Source organism: Hyperoodon ampullatus (assembly GCF_949752795.1).
Source record: "Hyperoodon ampullatus genome assembly, chromosome: 1".
NCBI classification, from domain to species: Eukaryota; Metazoa; Chordata; class Mammalia; order Artiodactyla; family Ziphiidae; genus Hyperoodon; species Hyperoodon ampullatus.
This window is the reverse complement of record NC_136914.1, coordinates 94799671-94819619: the sequence shown is the minus strand read 5'-3', so window position 1 is coordinate 94819619 and position 19949 is coordinate 94799671. Positions and strand designations below refer to the sequence as shown.

The 19949-nt window shown below is 35.9% G+C and overlaps 1 protein-coding gene across 1 annotated transcript in view; it reads right to left on the bottom strand.

Moving 5' to 3' along the window:
* Positions 1-19949, bottom strand: part of CEP135 (centrosomal protein 135) — a gene marked incomplete at its 5' end in the record, with an annotated part of 73896 nt that overhangs the window by 30574 nt on the left and 23373 nt on the right. The window contains 5 exons of the mRNA XM_079701544.1: positions 4827-4904; positions 9579-9731; positions 10856-11008; positions 14588-14811; positions 18028-18166. Of these exons, the coding sequence (XP_079557670.1) occupies positions 4827-4904; positions 9579-9731; positions 10856-11008; positions 14588-14811; positions 18028-18166 (747 nt within the window). The remainder of the gene's footprint in view (positions 1-4826; positions 4905-9578; positions 9732-10855; positions 11009-14587; positions 14812-18027; positions 18167-19949) is intronic.

Sequence of the window (19949 nt, the reverse complement as noted above, 5' to 3'; positions counted from 1 at the left end):
ACAGTAAATTGAAGACACAAGATAAAGAGAAAACCCCAAATCCTTTCAGAAATAAAAACATGTCATGTACAGAGGACTCAGAAAAGAATAGCATCAGACATCTCAAAGAAAGTTGAAAGACCAATGGAGAACAGTATTCAAAATTTTTAGTGAAAATAATTTTCCAATCTAGACTGCCATATGCTTAAGCCAAATCATAAATTATGAAAGTTCAATAAAGACATTTTCAGACAAGTAGAGTACCAAAAAAATTTCCTCCCATGTATTCTTTTTCAGGAAACTGCTGGAGAAGATGCTATACCATAATGAAGGAACAAACCAAGAAAAGAAGAAAACATGAGGTTCAACACAGGAGAGGGGGACAGGGAAAGTCTTATGAGGACAGCTATGGAGAGACATAGTCCATAATGAATCAAGATAGAAAGCTCAAAAAGGGAGGTATTCGGGGGCAAAAGACCAGAACTGGTAAGTTTGAAAACTCAAAAAATATTGAAAGGCATGTGGCAGAGATGGAGTTCTTAATAAAAATTAGCAATGAAAAACAGAAAAGTAACAAAAAACAAAATGAAACAAAACAAAACAAAAGCAATTATTAACTCCAGGAAAATGGTCTACAAGAAAAAAGGTAAGAGTAGTACTGTCCCACTTGGCTGAGCCGTAAACCACGAGAAGTCTTGGTAATATAAACAATAACTACTTAAGTGAGCAAAATATGTAATTAAACTATGTAATGGGGGAAGAAAAGGGGAGTGCTAATCCATCATCTACCATCACGGAGACTCACTAAATAACCTTAAATCAATAAAGATTAAATAGCACAAGCACATTATTTAGAAACAGGGAGGTAAACACCAGGAATGAGAGTTCTGGATGGTAATTTGTGGGATACAGAGGTAGGAAAGGAAAAAAAATTTTTTTGCACTAAAATCTTCCAGGATTCTTGTTCAAACAAGAGTAAATGTGTGGTATAAAGATTAAAAACAGGAACATTTGTGTACCCATCACCTGGCTTAGAAAATATTACCTGAACCTTTGACACTACTGTGAGCAGTCTCCAGTGACATCCCCTAACTCCTGCCCACAGTGTCCACTAACCTGAGTCTTCTGTTTCTCATTTCTTGCTTTTCCTTAGCACACCACATTTGTTATGAATCTCCAAACAATTTACAGTTTAGGTTAGCATGTTTTTGAACTTTACATAAGCAGAATCATACTGCCTATTTTCTTCAACATCATATTTGCAAGATTCATGCATGTTGATGTTTGTAGCTATTATTCATTCATTTTTGTTGCTCTGTAACACACCACATATGACTTACCACTGTTTATTTTCCTCACAATTGATATCCAGATTGTTTTCTATTTCCTGTCAGAGAGTAAACATTTTAGGTTTTGTGAGCCATATGGTCCTTTGCCACTACTCTACTGTAACAAAGAAACAGCCATAAGCAATGTATTAATAAGCATGGCTGTGTTCCAACAAAAACTTTATTACAAAAACAGACTGGAGACCAGATTTGGTCTAGGGGCCATAGTTTATTGACTTTGATCCAGGGTTCATATCTAGAAATGGATTTGCTGGCTAATAGAGTATGCCTTTGCTAACCTAGAACAATGCCAAGTTATTCTCCAAAGAGGTACCACCAGTTTGCACTCCCAGAAGCTTCACAAAACTAATAATACTAGCTATAACTTGTTAATTTCTGATGACCTGATGGATGTGAAATGATTTTGCTGTGGTTGTAACTGGTATTTCCCCTATTATTGAGGTAGAACATCTCTTTATATTTATTAACCATTTATAATTTCTTCTGCCATGAAGTGTCAATTCACATCTTCTGTTGAGTTTTTTTTAGGTTAAATGTATGGTAAGTTGTTCTCTGCATTAGTGGCTTGTCTTTTCAATTTATGGCTATTTGATAAACAAAGATGTTCTTGTCAATGTGGTCCTATTTATCTATGTTTTCTTTAAAGGAATAAACTTATTTGTGTCTTGTTTAGGAGCAAACACTGGCACCTGACACCTGCTAGCTGTGTGATCTTGGGCAAGCTTCCCCTCTGTTTCCTTATCTGTGAAATAAGGATAATATCAGCATTTACTTCTTATGGTTGTTGTGAGAATTAAAATTATATACATGAATATATATAAAATGTTGAGAATAGTACCTGACACACAGTAAATACTATATAAATGATTGCTATTATTATTATTTTGCCAAGGTAAAAAAGATTTTTCTCTTGTATTTTCTTCTAAAATTTGTAGCTATTTCTTGAACATTCAAGGCTGCAAATAACCTTGAACTGATTTTTTGGGTCTGGTATATTTTAGGTAGGATCCAATTCCTTTTATTTTTTATTTAAAAAAATATCTATCTATCCATCCATCCATCCATCCATCCAGACTGTGCTGGGTCTTAGGTGCGGCACATGAGATCTTCATTGCGGCATGTGGGATCTTTTAGTTGCAGCATGTGGACTCTTAGTTACGGCATGCGTGTGTGGATCTAGTTCCCTGACCAGGGATTGAACCTGGGCCCTCTTCATTGGGAGTGCAGAGTCTTTCCCACTGGACCACTAGGGAAGTCCCCAATTACTTTTTTATGTACATATATATGAACAATTGTCCCAGAAACAATAAATTACTGAATAATCCTCTCTTACCCCATTCATCTGAGTCCTCTACATATCAAATTTCCATATTTTGTGGGTTTGCTCTCTACTGGGTTTTATCACTCTCTTAATCCCTGAGCACTACCACCCTATCTTAATTAATGACTCTAAAGCCTTCATATCTAGTAAGACAAGTTCCACACCACGTTCTTCATTAAAATTTCTTTGTGATTCTTGGCTCTTTGCTTCCATGTAAATTTTAAAATCTATTGTCAGTGTTCACTCTCACACACATCCACCTACCCACCCATCTTCTTGGGATTTTAGCTGAAACTACATCAACTCTACAGATGAATTTGGGGAGAATTTACATTTTTCTATAAACATAATATCTGTCACCTTTTTAATAAATTGGATATATCTCTCCACTTATTTAGGTCTTCCTTAATGTCTTTAAGTAAGGATGCAAAATGTTTTCTATTAAGATCCTGCAAAATTATACATAGGTATCTTGTATTATTTATTGCTATAAAAATGGTATGGATTTGCTTGGGATTTGTCATGCTACTGGAATTCACTGTACATCCTGAATCAGAGGATTCCTGTGTTTTCTATCATACCTAGAAAAGTATCAGTTATTATGTCTTCAAATACAGCCTTCTCCCATATTTTATTATATTCTCCTAGAATTTTGACTAAATAAATGTTGGACCTTCTCACTTTATTCTCTAAGGCTTTAACTTATTTTATATTTTCTATCTCCTAGTCTCTTTCCAATGACTTCTAGTACTTCAGATATATTTTCCAGTTCATTAATTCTTGCTTTCAGATTCTGGGCAGGCTAGAGTGACAGGGACCCTTCTACCTGAAATAACTAAAATTTGGGCAAAGTATATGGAACAATGGTTTTCAAGACACTGGGCATTAGGCAATGATGGATAGTGACCCCTGAGAGATGAAACAAGTGAGATGAGCCCTATAATTGTTCCAGTTTATTGCCTGAAGAATTTCCAGGCTGTGGCACAGGGAAAGAAACCAGCTGGACCTGGTGATTCCCCTAAGTTCAGAATACAGGACTGAGAGTCAAGGGAGGCCAAATCAGTTAGAATTCACAGGGCGGATACTGGAGGAGAAGTGCACAGAGTAAGAGCACCAGAGATCTATAAAGGGTGCCCCTTGAATCTTCAGCTAAGTAGAGCACAGCTTACAGAGAGCTACCCAAGGCCAGGGAAAGAACCATCAAAGAATTAGAGGGAATAGTACTGAGGGCTCATGCAGGGCCAGGAATTGGTTCTTTTCCCATCAGTCATTTGAAAACCTCATAATTCATGAGGCAACTGGTAGTGAGTGTACTCAAAAAGATTTGGTTTCAATAGTAAAACAAAATTAGTCCGAAACTAAATGCCATTCTAGTCCCACCTAATTAAGCTTAAAAGCAAAACCAAAAAGTAACAAGCTACTTCCACCTGACTTAAGTGTATCCCAGAACAAACTTCAACAGTGTTTCTAGGAATACAAGCCCTCCAGCAACCAAGAAAATAAAATTCACAATGTCTGACATCCAATCTAAAGTTACCAGGCATACAAAGAAGCAGGAAAATACAACCTATGAGGAAGAGGAAAAAAAATCAACTGGCCCAAAGCTGACAGAAACAGATGAGAGAATTAGTAGACAAATAAAAACAGTGAAGACAGGGAAAAGGAAACTAGTCAAAACAAAACACAGAAAGAAAAAAAGACTATCAGAACACATACCAATTTGTTAAAAGCCCTATCTCTAGTGAGAGCAATAAGGAATGAAAATGATTTTCACTTTTTACTCTAAGTCTGTATTACATGATTTTTTAAACAAGAGCAAAACAACAATAATCACAGCTAACACTTACTGAGTGCTTACGATATGTCAGTAACTATACTAAGTTCTTGATACCTATTAACTCATTTAATTTTCACAAAAACTCTAAGTATTAGCACCATTTCTATCTTACAAATAAAGAAATTAAGGGATGAAAAGTTTAAGAAACTTGCCTACAGGTAATAGGTGACAAAGATGGATTTGAATCTAAGTAGTCAACCTTCAGAGTACATACTCCTAGTCACTGTTATACAGTTTCTCTAACATATTATTTTGTAATTTTAAAAACATACAGTAAAATTATAATTAAAATAGTCATTCATACAACAAAATACACTCCAAATTCAGTTTGATAAATTACCTGGTGATTAACACATGTCAAATGTTCAACAGTTTTCTCTAATTCTGATTTTCCAAAAATACTCATTTCATGGAGATGCTGTAAGAGAATTTTATAGAAGATGTTCATTCACATCAGATAATAAAACAAAATTACCAAAGTAAGCAATGCAAGTCTACAGTACTATTTTATCTGTCTTTTTATAACATAGAAATGTTTTAGAAAGAAAATCATTAGAAATTTTATAAAAACAATGCTTTTGGTTGAAAACAAAAACACAAGAGGTTCTCATCTTTTATGCTTTACCTCCATGTATGACTATAACAGAAGACACAGATTGGTATGGGTTCATTTATAAAGATTTACACAGATCAATCCATTAGCACAACTATAAAGGGAAAAACCCAGCAGGTTAAGTAAGCTCAGGAGAATGCCCTCATGAGAGGAGATGAAAGAGGAACAGAGTATAAAGGAAGAACAGATGGGATCAGAAAGACACAGGAAGCAGAATACTACAGGGTCATGCAAGCGATCAGAGTTTCAACAATGAGCTGGTCAACAGTGTAAACACGAGTGTTGTTATTTTTGGTTATATTACCTTATCCAACTTTTGCTGATGCTAAGTCTAGGACAAGTGATACGTTGGTGTTCTGTGAGAATTTTTCGTGCAAATTCTTACTTCCATCCATGTTATTCATTAAAAATAAGTAAAGACATCTGATGTTTGGATTATATATTTCATTGAAAAGGTCACTGTGCTGTATGCATTTTTTTGTTTATTAAATCATTCACCTGGTATTGAGTATATACTATATACCCAGCGCCAAGTAAGGTATTAGGAATACAGTAAAATGGATAAAGTCTCTGATGTCATAGACATCATAGTCTATTAAAGACAAACCTTAAACAAGATATTAAAATAAAATCCATGAATATTCTGCTAGAAAAAGGAACTTTATGGCGACATATTGAAAGGGAGTCTAGGATCTAGGGTTCATTTCCTTTGTGAGGAAATGATGTTTAACTTGGCTATAAAGGATGAACAGGAATTAGCCAGGTGAGGGGACTGGAAGGGGTGAAGGATTTTTTCCTTAGAAAGTTGGGGGCAAGAAAAAGTCCATTAAGCCTGGTGTTGAGAAACTGAGGGGTGAGGAATGGGGGGGGATGAGCTTGGGGAAAAGAAGCTAGACCTTGAAGTAGGCAAGGGCCAATCATCAAAGTCCCTGAAAACAGTTAATGGATTTTAAGTAGGAAGTGCTGTGATCGGATTTATATCTTTGAAAGATGACTCTGACTTCAGTGTGAAATACAGATTTGAGAGGCCGCTAATACACTAGTGCAGTTGAGAGAGAATAATGGCCAGAATAGGATGGTAGCAGGGGAACAGAAACAAGTAGGCTGATTGGAGAGAAACCAGTGTGAGCTGAGGAGCCAGATTCTTTGTGACTTCATTAACAGGTGATCTTGGACAAATTATTATTACTGCTTTTTTAAAATTAAGGTATAGTTGATTCACAATATTATACGTCTTAGGTGTACAACATAGTGATTCACAATTTTTAAAGATTATATTTCACTTATAGCTTTTATAAAATATTGGCTGTATTCCCTGTGCTGTACAATATACCCTTGTAGCTTATTTATTTTATACATAGTTGTTTGTACCTCTTAATCTCCTATCCCATTTTGCTCCTCTCCCCTTCCCTCTCCCCACTGGTCACCACTAGTTTATTCTCTATATCTGTGAGTCTGATTCTTTTTTGTTATATTCACTAGTTTGTTTTATTTAGATTCTATATATGTGATAACATACAGTATTTGTCTTCCTCTGACTTACCTAAGCATAATACCCTCCAAGTCCACCCATGTTGTTGCAAATGCCAAAGTTTAATTCTTTGTTATGGCTGAGTGGGTACTCCATTGTTTGTGTGTCTGTGTATGTATGTATGTATGTATGTGTGTGTGTGTATATATATATATATATATATACACACACACACACACACATCTTCTTTATCCATTCATTTGTTGATGGACACTTAAGTTGTGTTCATATGTTGGCAACTATAAATAATGCTGCTATGAACATATATCTTTTCAAATTAGTGTTTTCATTTTCTTCAGATATATACCCAGGAATGGAATTGCTGGATCATACAGTAGTTGCATTTTTAGGTTTCTGAGGAACCTGCATACTGTTTTCCACAGTGGCTGCACCAATTTACATTCCCACCAACAGTGTACAAGGGTTCCCTTTTCTCCACATCCTTGCCAACATTCGCTATTTGTGGTTTTTTTGATGACAGCCATTCTGACAGGTATAAGGTGATATCTCGTTGCGGTTTTGAATTTCATTTCTCTGATGATTAGCGATGTTGAGCATCTTTTCAAGTGTCTGTTGGTTGGGCAAATTATTTAAACTCACTGTAACTCAGAGACTGCATCTGTAAGCATTACTCGACTAAAAAGGCAATTGTGAAGATTTATTGAGATAGCTCTTGTAAAAAGCACTCAGAACAGAGCTTCCCACATGGAAAGCTGCTTAATAAATGTTAACTATTATTTAAGAGGTAGCATCAATAGGACTTTGTGATTAAATGAGAGATAGGAGCTTTCAGGGAAAGAGGACTCAGTGCCTGGGTTCAACAACTGGGTAGATAGACAGTGGAACAACAGGAAACTACTAGAGAAGACTTAAAGACTGAGAGGATTAGTTCAGTTTTTATGTAAAAGACCTATTGTAAACACATAAATCCTGGCTCTTGTAATCCAGAAAGATCCTGGTCATATGAATGTCACTTTTTCTGAGTTTTTGGTACAAGTGCATTTTTTTAATCCTGTTTTTACATTCCTTAGTCATTTCAATGATATGGAAAAGGCTAAACCAGTAGCTTGTAGTAAAAGTTGCCATATTGCACACAAGTTTTCCATTTGGTAATTTTAACAATTATTTTTATTAAAAAAGTACTTTCTGGAAGGCAATATTCTAAAGGATCCCAATTAAAAGTATTTTGTAGGGGTAAAACTTTAACTGAAAATTTATGACATAAAGACTACCCTTATAATACTTAAATGTTTTTATTCTTAATCCTAGCGACTAATTTCTAAGCATTAATTCAATAATATTTATTGGAAGTAAACTATGGACTCTGTAATAGTAACAGTAATAGTTAATATTGAGTTCTTATAATGTACTGAGCAGTATTAAGTGCTTTATGTACATTAAAATTTTGGGGGAGATTATGAAATATAAAATACTGCCCCTAGATATTATACCAAAAGCACAAGCAATAAAAGAAAAAATAGATAAATTGGACTTCATCAAAATTAAAAACTATCTGTGCTTCAAAGGACAATACTAAGAAAATGAAAAGACAACCCACTGAATGGGGGAAAGTATTTGCAAATCATATATCTGATAAGGGGGCTGTATTGAGAATATATTGATATAAAGTATTCTTACAATTCAATAATAATGAGACAACCCCATTTAAAAATGGGCAAAGGATCTGAATAGACACTAAAGAAGATATACAAGTGACCAAATAAGCACTGAAAATAAGCACATTAGCTAACAGAGAAATGCAAATGAAAACCACAATGGATACTACTTCACACCCACCAGCATGATGATAATAAAAAAGATAGTAACAAGTATTGGTGAGGATGTAGAGAAATTAGAACTCTTGTACACTGTTGGTGGGAATATAAATGGTAAAGCCACTTTGGAAAACAGCTTGGCAGTTGCTCAAATGGTTAGTTATAGTTATCATATAAATCTAGGTATATGTCCAAGATAAATGAAAACATATATCCACACAAAAAGTTGTATACAAATGTTCATAGCACCATTATTCGTAACATCCAAAAAGTAGAAACCACCCCAATGATAAATATTTTCTATCCATAAAATGGAATATTATTCCACAATAAAAAGGAATAAAGTATTGATACATACTACATAATGGATGAACCTTGAAAACATAATGCTAAGCTACGGAAGCCAGACATAAAGAAACACATACTGAATGATTCAATTTATATGAAATGTCCAGAGTAGGTAAATCTAGAGATAGAAAGTAGATTAGTGGTTGTCTAGGCCTGAGGAGGCTGGGGAAAATTAAGAGTGGCTGCTATTGGGTACAGGGTTTCTTTTCGAGGTAATGAAAATCCTCTAAAATTGACTGTGGTGATGGTTGAACAAGGCTGTGAATATACTAAAACCAAAGAATTGTACACTTTAAATGGGTGAATTATATAGTAAAGTGAATATCTCAATGAAGTTGTTTTGCAAAAAAAGATAATGCCCCTCCACATGAAGGACTTCCTATTGAGATCAGAGGTTGGTTCTTTTCTATAAAGAACCAGAGGATAAATATTTCAGGCTTTGTGGACCATACAGTTTTTGTTGCAGTTACTCAACTCTGCCACTGCAGAACAAAAAAAGCTACACAAAACACATAAACGAATGAGTATTCCAATGAGTATTCCAATTAATGAGTATTATCAACGATGCAATCTGAGTTTCATAATTTTCATGTCTCATGAAATATTTTTCTTTTGATATTTTTTCAATGATTTTAAAATGTAAAAACCATTCTTAGCACACGGGCTATACAAAAACACAGCGTTCTGGATTTGGCTCATGTGCCATTGTTTGCCAACCCCTGATCTAGATTCAAAATAGTCATGTCACAGGAAAACATATAAAAAGACCTCCCCTTTTCTCAATAAATTATCTTTTAAAAATAAGTCAATTAAGTCAATACGTACTTTTAACTTTTCTTTTAAAGCTTCTTTTTCTGCCATAATCCTTCTTAAGTCAGATAATGCAAGTTCTTTTTCCTTTTCCATAAGACTAACAGTATTATGGGAGACTGTGGTTTGGGTAGATTCTTGTCTGAGTGCAGATAATTCTTCCTGAGCCTTAATGTATTAAAGATATAAATTAAAAAACATCGGACATGCTCCCAGTTAAAAAAAGGCAAACTAAACGTATGCTACTTTTGCTCTCTTCCCAAATGCCACCAAAATGAGAGTAAAAGGATTAATGTAATAATAGTAATAATAAAAACAAAGGACAAGGAGATTGAGGGAAGTGCCAGCCACAAAATTTGGGAAACCAAATAGCAGACGGACAACTAGTAATAAACTAAGCAGTCCCAAGAAAGCAGAAATCTAAGCCAACAGTGGGAAAAGCCCAGAAGTGGATCAATTTGTACTGCAGAATCCCAAAAAAGCACCAGAAGTGAAAACGGCTTTTTCAACTTGGCCTCTTAACCCGTATGTCCTTCTCTCCCTCTCAAAATAGCAATAGGATTTCATGGGAGATTGGTATGGGAACAAATTTTGGTGATAAACACCATGCTTTGCTCAGACTCACCTTGTCCTCTAACAACTGAGGCTTTATAATTAGCCCAAACTGTATTGAATCTCCCCTCCCTATCCCTAGAAGCTAAGTCCTTAATATCCAATTAGTGAGTGCTACCCACTGTTTCATAGACATATCCCAACATGTCTGAATCCGAAGGATACACTTGGCTCAGAGTCAAGCTGAGACCCATTCCGTAGTTTTAGAAATAGGGAATTATCCCTAATTGACCTGACCCATAGATAAGCTAGAAAAGAGGAAGAATAAGTATGAAAAAGCAATAGAAATCTCTGCTTTGGGAACAGGATGATAGCAGAAACTATTACTTATTAATTCTAACTCTGAAGGAAAATCACTAAGGTCCATATATTATAGTAATTTTTTTTTAAATTTTTTTTTTGCGGTACGCGGGCCTCTCACTGCTGTGGCCTCTCCCGTTGCGGAGCACAGGCTCTGGACGCGCAGGCCCAGCGGCCACGGCTCACGGGCCCAGCCGCTCCGCGGCACGTGGGATCCTCCCGGACCGGGGCACAAACCCGCGTCCCCAGCATCGGCAGGCGGACTCTCAACCACTGCGCCACCAGGGAAGCCCTATAGTAATTTAAAGGATATATACTGGTACCATTACAGTTAACTGGTGCTATATAATCTGTTGGCTTAATTATAATCAATATCTTACTTCATTATATAAGACACTTAGTTTATCTCTTTCTGCTGTCAATAATTTAACATTGGACTGTATATCCTCCATATGTTTTTCAAATCTTTCTAGCATATGCTGAAGTTCATCTCTTTCTCTTGTGATCAGATGAATTTCTGAGTTGTAATCACCCTGAAACATAATTCAAAAACAGAAGTTATCATTTGTTATAATTATCACCATTTGGTTGCCACAAGGATGCTGATGATGAGACTGACTGAAAGATGCTAACAGACAAAAAGAACACAACTTCCTTTAATGTAATTAAGGAACACAATTTTTAATCTATAAGGAGAGAAGGAGAGAGAGTGCTGGAGCACTGGGGCAAATTTCCTGGCCTTCAAGTTCCCAGCAAGGGACCCAGTTGCCACTGATACTACTTGATCAGATTCCATGAGATGTTTCAACTGTCATTCTCCCCGAATTGTTTATACTGGTGGTAACTAAAGTATAATCCCCAGAGCAGAAGCATGTAGCATCTGGGAACTTGTTAGGCATGCAAGTTTTGGGGCCCACCCCAGACCTACTCAATCAGAAACTTTGGGGACAGGGCCCAGTAACTGGTTTATCAAGCCCTCCAGGTGATTCTGATTCATACTGATTGTTGGGAATCCTAGTTTATAACCCTCTCCAGGGGAGGAATTAACAGTGTATGTGTATAGCTGCTCATCCAGTACAAGTAACTGTACAGCCTAGCACATTCCTCAGTGTCTTCTGTGACTGAATGGTTAAACAAGCCAAATCAAGGCATAATGGATGAGATTAGCTATATGGACACAAAGGACAAGATGTATTATAGGACAAAAGCAATCAGGGTGAGGACTTAATCAACGTTTAAATAATGATAAAAGAAAATCTGTAACTTAACTGTATCTAAATAAAAATATCTTACAGAAAGGAGGTGGGCTGCCTATGTTTTAGAAAAGGAGAGCTCAATGAATAAGGATTTGACAGTCTATTTTCATTACTGTCTAGATCTCAGCTTAAACGTCACTTTCTCTAAGGAGTCCTTCAGGATTCTCCAACCTAATTCAGATCTCCCTCAATGTACTTTCATAGCATTCTGAATCTTTCCTGTATTCTTTCCTCATTAACACTTACTATACATGAGATTATAAAGTTATTTACATGATTGGGTGTCTAACGTGTCTTTACCACTAAAATGTAAGCTCTATCAGGGACACAGTAGGTATCTGGTCTTACCACATCTTCAGCACCTAGCATGGTACCCAGTAAAATGAATGAATTCCCTACTTTTCCAAATATATCTTGTATGTAGGTATTTATATTTGTGTTAATAATTCCCTTTTACCACTCCATTGTTCCTAACACACACACACACACACACACACGCACACACACAATGCTAAAGACTGTGAGGATAGGAAATAGGTCTTCTTTATCTCATATTCTGGGTGTCTCATTCATAGTACATTCTCAGTATATGTCTACTGAACTGAACCTAACTTTCTACCTAGACCTGATGTGCTTTGAACCAGCAAATAATAAGGAAATGAAACATTTACTAGGAACTAGGTGTTATGCTGAACCCTTCTACAAATTATCTCATGTAACCTTCACAAGAGGCTGTAGTTACTTTCCTCATTTTGCAAATGAGGAAACGTGAAGTTAGGTAACTTGTCTAAGGTCATAAAGCCAGTGTGCAGAGTTGAAACTTCTATCAGGTTTCCAACTCCAAAGCACTTTCCGCTACACTATACTCAAAACTCACATTTGGAACCCTAGTGAGTACAACATGAAAGAGGACAGTGCCATCCCTACACAGACAACAGAGAATCAATGGGTGTACTGTTGACAAAAATCATTGATATTAAAAATGTCAATATTTTTCTGAGTTGCTGCAATCCCAAGAAACTCTGCCTAACAATTTGCCATAAAGCAGGGGTTGAAAACTCACAGCCTGTACCTAATTCAGCTTTAGAGAGGTCTTTGTTGTCTGCCAACAAGTGTTTCTAAACACGTTTAAAATACCCAATTTTAGGTGGGAATTTAGTTCCCAGCACTCACAACTGTCTTACACTCCATCTATTTCACTCATGTACATCACCTATTATTCCCTACCATGCCTGAAATTTATTACTGGGACTTTAAAATGCTATCAATGTCCCAACTTTCTAAACTTTAGAAAGTGAATTCTTTATCTACGTCAGGTAACATTAGAATATTTCAAGAAGTAAATAAGTTGAAGGGGGGGAAAGTCTCTCCTAATTTCACCAGTACCTTACCAGTATATCTCAATTTGTCTTTCAATTATGAATTCACACCAAGCAAACAAATCTAATATTTAAAAGCATTGAGGTACTTATCTACTCAGTTCTATTTAATAAATACTTGATTAAACTCATCAACCATCTTGTAGAAGATTGTCTGACACAATGAAGGTGATCAGTGATTTTTCCTGATCCCTAGGTATATATGGAGCTTGAAAAACAACTCAGTACACATGAATTAACTTGCACTGCATTTTCCACCAATTCATTGTGCTTGTAACAGATAACATAGCATAGTGTTTAAACTAAACTTTGTAAATCAAATTCAGCCACTAGCCAATGAGGTTAAAAAACAGTCTAATCAGAAAATGACTCAAGACCATTTGACAATGGACAGAGATCTTCAGGAAAAAGATGACATAATTGGTTAATAGAGCCAAGTCTGAAATCAAATGTTCTGAGTTTTAATGATTTTACTCCCAACTTCCCCTAATTTTATCTAGTGTGTACACAATGTTAGGGTCACATAAGCCTCCAGGACTCCTATAGCTCCAAAGCTTAAAATAAAGAAAAATCTAAAGAACCCAAATGATATTCATAAAATGTTGAAAATAATTAAGACCTAAAATAGAGACACATGCTTTTTTTTTTTTTTTTTTTTTTTTTTTTTACGGTACGTGGGTCTCTCACTGTTGTGGCCTCTCCCGTTGCGGAGCACAGGCTCCGGACATGCAGGCTCAGCGGCCATGGCTCACGGGCCCAGCTGCTCTGCGGCATGTGGGATCTTCCCGGACTGGGGCACGAACCCGCGTCCCCTGCATCGGCAGGCGGACTCTCAACCACTGCGCCACCCGGGAAGGCCCGAGACACATGCTTTTAATCTCTTATACATCATGGTTAACTTTAAGTAATATATGTCTTTAGACCACCGAGTTGTAAATGTGATTGTAGTGGACAAATGGGATGATCTGTCCAGCACTCACTGACATTTTGTACCTTCCCCTGTTGCATAGTTATCATGGAAGATGACTGGTCTGTACAATGTGGCCTGGCTTTCTGACTGGTCCAAGGCTGGGAATGGCATGAAGCCATATAAACAAAGCCACTCTGCTTCAAGAGACAAAATGCATCTGATACAGAAAGTAAAGGATAGAAAGAGAGGAAATGTCCAGTAGCATGAGTTCCTGGTTCCAGTTTCTGGAAGCTCAGATGCCCCTGCACTCCTCCCATATATATAATGAGCTAGCTATTCAATCTTTCCTTAATTTCCAGGAGTCAGTATGCTTTGCTTTGTTCTTAAGTAGTTTTCCTAATTAATGCAGTGTTCCTAAAGTACAGGTCATGGAAGAAAACAAAAATCAAAATCAAGAAAGACTTCTTAAAAGCAAGTAGAATAACGTTACATTTAATACAATAATAAACCATAAAAGTTTGCTCATACTTTCTTGCCTTATCAATTACTCTCATAAAGAGATATTACCTTTTCTAGTGTCTTAAATACTGGAATTTTTACACATGTAGAATGACTTCGAGAGCAAGATCTTCGCTGTATTAAATGCTGGAGTCTTTCTAGCTCTTTCTTATAAAAATCTCGTTCATCTTCTATACCTTTCAGAAACGTATCTAAACGAGAAGGTGACTTGTCTTGTCGTTTTATTCCATGTTCTAGCCTCATCCTCTCAACTTCCAAAGTAAGCTCTCTTTCTGCAAATTAAAGTACAAAATATTAAAACAATGTTGTATATAAAATGTATAATCAGCCAAATAAATTATATCAATAACTTTTACAATGTAAGTTACTAAAAATCATTAGCTATTTCATATATATCACCTATAACTGCCAGATATCAAAGAGGTAAATGCTGAAAGGAGAAGAGGAAAAAAACAAAAGCAAAAATTAAAAGTTTAAATAAAATCCAATAAGTCAAAGTCCTCTGCTTTTGTCATATACAAGGATAGGTACTATTTAGTACTACACAGTGAAGCAGTAAATCACCACATGGTACATTCTGATGACCTGAAAATGCACTAAAAGAAAATTTACCTGTAAACAATTGATCATAATGTGGGCAATTTTACCATTAAGCTTGAATTTAATATAGTATATACACAAAGAGGTCAAAACAACTAGTCTTTCTTCAAATAAACACAATTATTAACTTTTACCATAGAAATCACCTTTTCAGGAGTCAAAAGTAGCCTAATACTGGCAATTTCATACAGTTCAATTTAACTGATATTCTTTACAACTCTAAAGCATGAAATGATTTTCAAGACATATTCTGATTCACTTCACACTTCACTTTCTTTCATTCACTCCACAGATAATTATTGAGTATTTACTATATGCCCAGCATGAGCTAAGGATACAAGTATGAAAAACATAGCCAAGGTCAAATAATTATTCTAGTTGTAGTAGGACAAGAGCTACAAAAGAACAGCATGCAATGCAATCTGGAGAATGAATAGGGGAATTCATTCTGAGGAGTGACCAGAGAGGTAAGAAAGTATGAGAGTGGAAGGAACAGGCAAATGTGTTAAATGCTAAGTCAAATAAATTGATGAATGGAAAAGTGTCCACTGCATTTAGCATAATGGAGGTGAGTGGTGACCTTAACAAGCTGTTTTATTGGTGACGTGAGGACAGAGCCAACTGGAGTGGACTGAGGTGCTAAAGGGTAGTTGGTGATCAAGCAGAAAAGTATAGATGACTTTTTAAGACATTAAAGCTATGATGAGAAGGAAAGAGTGGCTGGATAGGAATGGGTACAATTTTTGCTTTTAGAATGGGAGAAGGGTAAGCATGTTTGAATACCAATGGGAAAAAACAGTACAAAGGCTAAAGTTAGGAAAGGAGATAATTAATATGAAAGCATTTTAAAATTAGAGAGAATGGGATCTAGAGAACAGAGGGAGGCAGTGGCCTTTCATAAGAGGTACAAGTAACAGGAGGGAAGATAAAGATGGACAGGTTCAAGATCTGCGGACAGGAAACCAACGAAATGCCTCCCTGACGGCTTCCATTTTCTTAGGGGAAACCAAAGGTTAAGATTATCCTCTTAGAATGGGTTTACTGAGAATGAAAAACACTTGAAAATGTTCCCTGCAGAGACTGGGCAACTAAGCAGTAAGAAGTATAGAGTAACAGCCATAAAAAGAAACGAAACTGAGCTATTTGTAATGAGGTGGATAGACCTAGAGTCTGTCATACAGAGTGAAGTAAGTCAGAAAGAGAAAGACAAATACCGTATGCTAACACATATATATGGAATTTAAGAAAAAAAATGTCATGAAGAACCAAGGGGTAAAACAGGAATAAAGACACAGACCTACTTGAGAATGGACTTGAGGATATGGGGAGGGGGAAGGGTAAGCTATGACAAAGCGAAAGAGAGGCATGGACATATATACACTACCAAACGTAAGGTAGATAGATAGTGGGAAGCAGCTGCAGAGCACAGGGAGATCAGCTCGGTGCTTTGTGACCGCCTGGAGGGGTGGGATAGGGAGGGTGAGAGGGAGGGAGACGCAAGAGGGAAGGGATGGGGCAACAGATGTATATGTATGACTGATTCACTTTGTTATAAAGCAGAAACTAATTTAAAAAAAAAAAGAATTACACAAATAAATCTGTAAAAAAAAAAAAAAAAAGAAGTATAGAGTAAGATTTCCATACATCACTGAGGGGTGGGTGCTGTGGTTTGGGACCATACAAGTTATGGTGCCGTCGATACTGTTGGGTGCACACGCAAGGACTGCTTGGCTGCTAGTGTGTGAGTGCTTTGGTTGATCCATGGCTAGGTTTTGGGCAGGGGGATGTATTCAAAACACAAAGGAACGAGGGAGTTTCAGGTATTTGAAAAATTACACTGAAATGGCAGGATAGAGCTAGCATGAAAGGAAGTAAATTGCAAACTTTTATATGTAGGTCTAAGCACTTTAATAATATATTAACCCATTTAATCCTCACAACAACCTTTTGGGTTAGGTGCCATCATTAACCACATAGATATGGAAACTGAAGCACTGCTAAGTAACATGCTCAAGTCATACAGCTGGTAAGTAGAGAAGGTCAGACAGATTATCCACATGAATGCTGAGGAGCCTAGGATATTGCTTCTTCTTAAAATAGCACACTGGCTTTCTTTCACTACATGGAGTTTGATGGCACCAGGCTTCCACACGTGCCATCCCCTCTGCCTGGAAAATTGCCCCAGATCTTCATATGGCTGGTGTCCTGTCACTAAGCCCTTGGATCAGTCGATCTCTAGCATACCCTCCCATTGTACTTGAAAACCCTTATCACCTAAAACTAACTTCTTCACTTATGTGCTACTAGTTTGTCTCCCTAACTAGATTAAAGCCGCCACAAGAGCAGGGGCCTTTGTGTATCTCGTTTACCATTATGTACCCTGGCACCAAAACCGGTTCATAAACACTTGTCAAATGAATGAATGAACAAATGAATGAATTCTTACAAGTTCCTTAAACCAACTCATTTAGGATGGGGTACCTGGCAGAAAGCCTATTTCAAGTGTGTGTGTGTGTACTTTAAGGTGATAAAACTGCATTTACTTAAAAAGATTCTATACTTCAATTTTCCACTATTTCAGAATGGTCTTCCACGTAGTCTTAATTAATTCTCTTACTGCATGCCTCAAAGAAGGATATATGTACATTGAAAAATATTCAAATGGGGTTCCCTGTACCAATTAGTCAGAATGTAAAAGGCCCCCTGTAAGGTCCTTGAGGCAGAGAGGTTTTCTACTGTATCTCAGTGCCTACTGTGGTTTCTGATACACAGCAAGCACTCAACAAATATTTATTGAATGAATGAATGAAAGATCATCTACTACTAAAAATAATACATTAAGAAGACATCACAATCACTTTTTAAGTTATCAACATTTTATATTTTACCTGTAACTGCGAAACTTTCAATTTTTTTGTTAAGTCTTTGCTTTTCTTGTTCAAGCTGATGAACAACAGTTTCCAGGTCTGATTTTATAAGGAGTTCATCACTCAGCCTCTCCTTTTCTTTATGACATACGTTTAATTCCTGAAAATTTTAACACTATAATTAAGATTTCTAGCAACTTTATAAATATAGCACTTAAAATAGATATTTGTAAGCACATTTATTTAAGAGTAATTCACATACCCACTTTTAGTCAGTCAAATATATATGGTTTCAATGAAAGTTAATTATCAATTGTGGCTAAAAGCAACAATAAAACCCAAATTCAACAGTGCTCCTTTCTAAAGTAGTAGAACTATTGGATTTTATTTTCTTTTAATTTGCTTAGCATACTGTCTTTTTAAAAAATGAATATGTACTTGTGCAATAAAAAATTTTTAAGTTTTTTTTATGTTTAAAGGAAAGCAGAAGTTAAGACAGTGCTCTAAGACTACCATAGGTATACATAAGTACAAAGGTTTCTCTCTCAGCCTCATCTGCACAATGAGGATAAGACCAGTACCTGGACACTGAGGATTCATCTATGAATGGATGACTCTATGAATGTGAAGCACTCTGTACAGTGTCCAGCACATGGCAAGTACTTAATAAGTGTTAGCAAATAATATCATTAGTATTTACCTTAAAAATATGTAAAATGTAGTACCAATGGAAAAAATAAGAAGGTCAGAAAGTACAGCAACATCTTGCTGTCAGGCAACAATACTGAAACTTGGTCAGAGTTCTGAGACAAGCATTATGAATCACATATAACTGTATACAGTGTGCATACAAACAGCAGTGAACAAACAGCAAAAATCCCTGTCCTCACGGAGCTTACACTGTAGTGAAAACATCAAAACATCTACTTTACATTTATTGACCTCACTGGAGAATTTAAAAATATCTATGAAACTCAAGAGTAGACAACATTTAGCAGGTTTAGCTAATTCAATTATTCAATATTGAGCTGAACTGAATACCTGCAGTTATATAAAACAGGAAGCAATTGCAATACTCTGTTCATAGTGAGCATATAAAAATCAACAAGTATTTGAACACCTACTATGTGCCAGCATATCACAAATGTCTTTGTTTTTTTAATTTACCTTATGACTGCCACCAGAACATTACAGCTTGACTGTAAAAAGAGTATAAGTAATGAGAAAACTTGGAAATTAGTATTAGTCTTTTCAATATTAGTGGAAACTCATCCAATTTAACAGGCTATTAAAAAAAGTTCTTAACAATCTTTTGGATGACCACCTAGAAGTTTCTACCTGTAAGCAAGACATTCTTTCTGCCAGTTCTAGACTCTAAGACTATATGCTGTATCTAGGTTTATGCTGGGATGATTACTAGTTTTCTCATTTGAAGACCACCAGAACAAACAATATGACTAGTAAAATGGTTTGTAATGCCAAACAAAATTATTAAAAGACAACTGAGTGCTTTTAATAAAAGTCAACAAAATTTTAGGAAGTAACTATCAATTTTTAGTTTAAATATTAGTAAACTGACAAGTCATGAAGTCATTTAAAGAATATAAAATTCCTAACAGGTTTTCCAAATTTAAGTGTAACTTGCTACCTATTATATATGATATTAAAGAATTATAAAAATATAAATGAAACTAAATATATACATACAATGGAATATTACTTAGCCATAAAAAGAAGTGATGATACATGCTATGACATGCTTGAACCTTGAAAACATTGTGCTAAGTGAAAGCCAAACACAAAAGGTCACATATTATATAATTCCATTTATACAAAATATCCAGAATAGGCAAATCTATAGAAACAGAAAGCAGACCAGTGGTCGTCAGAGGCTGAGCAGAGGAAAATGAGGGGTGACTGCTAATGGATATGAAGTTTTTTCC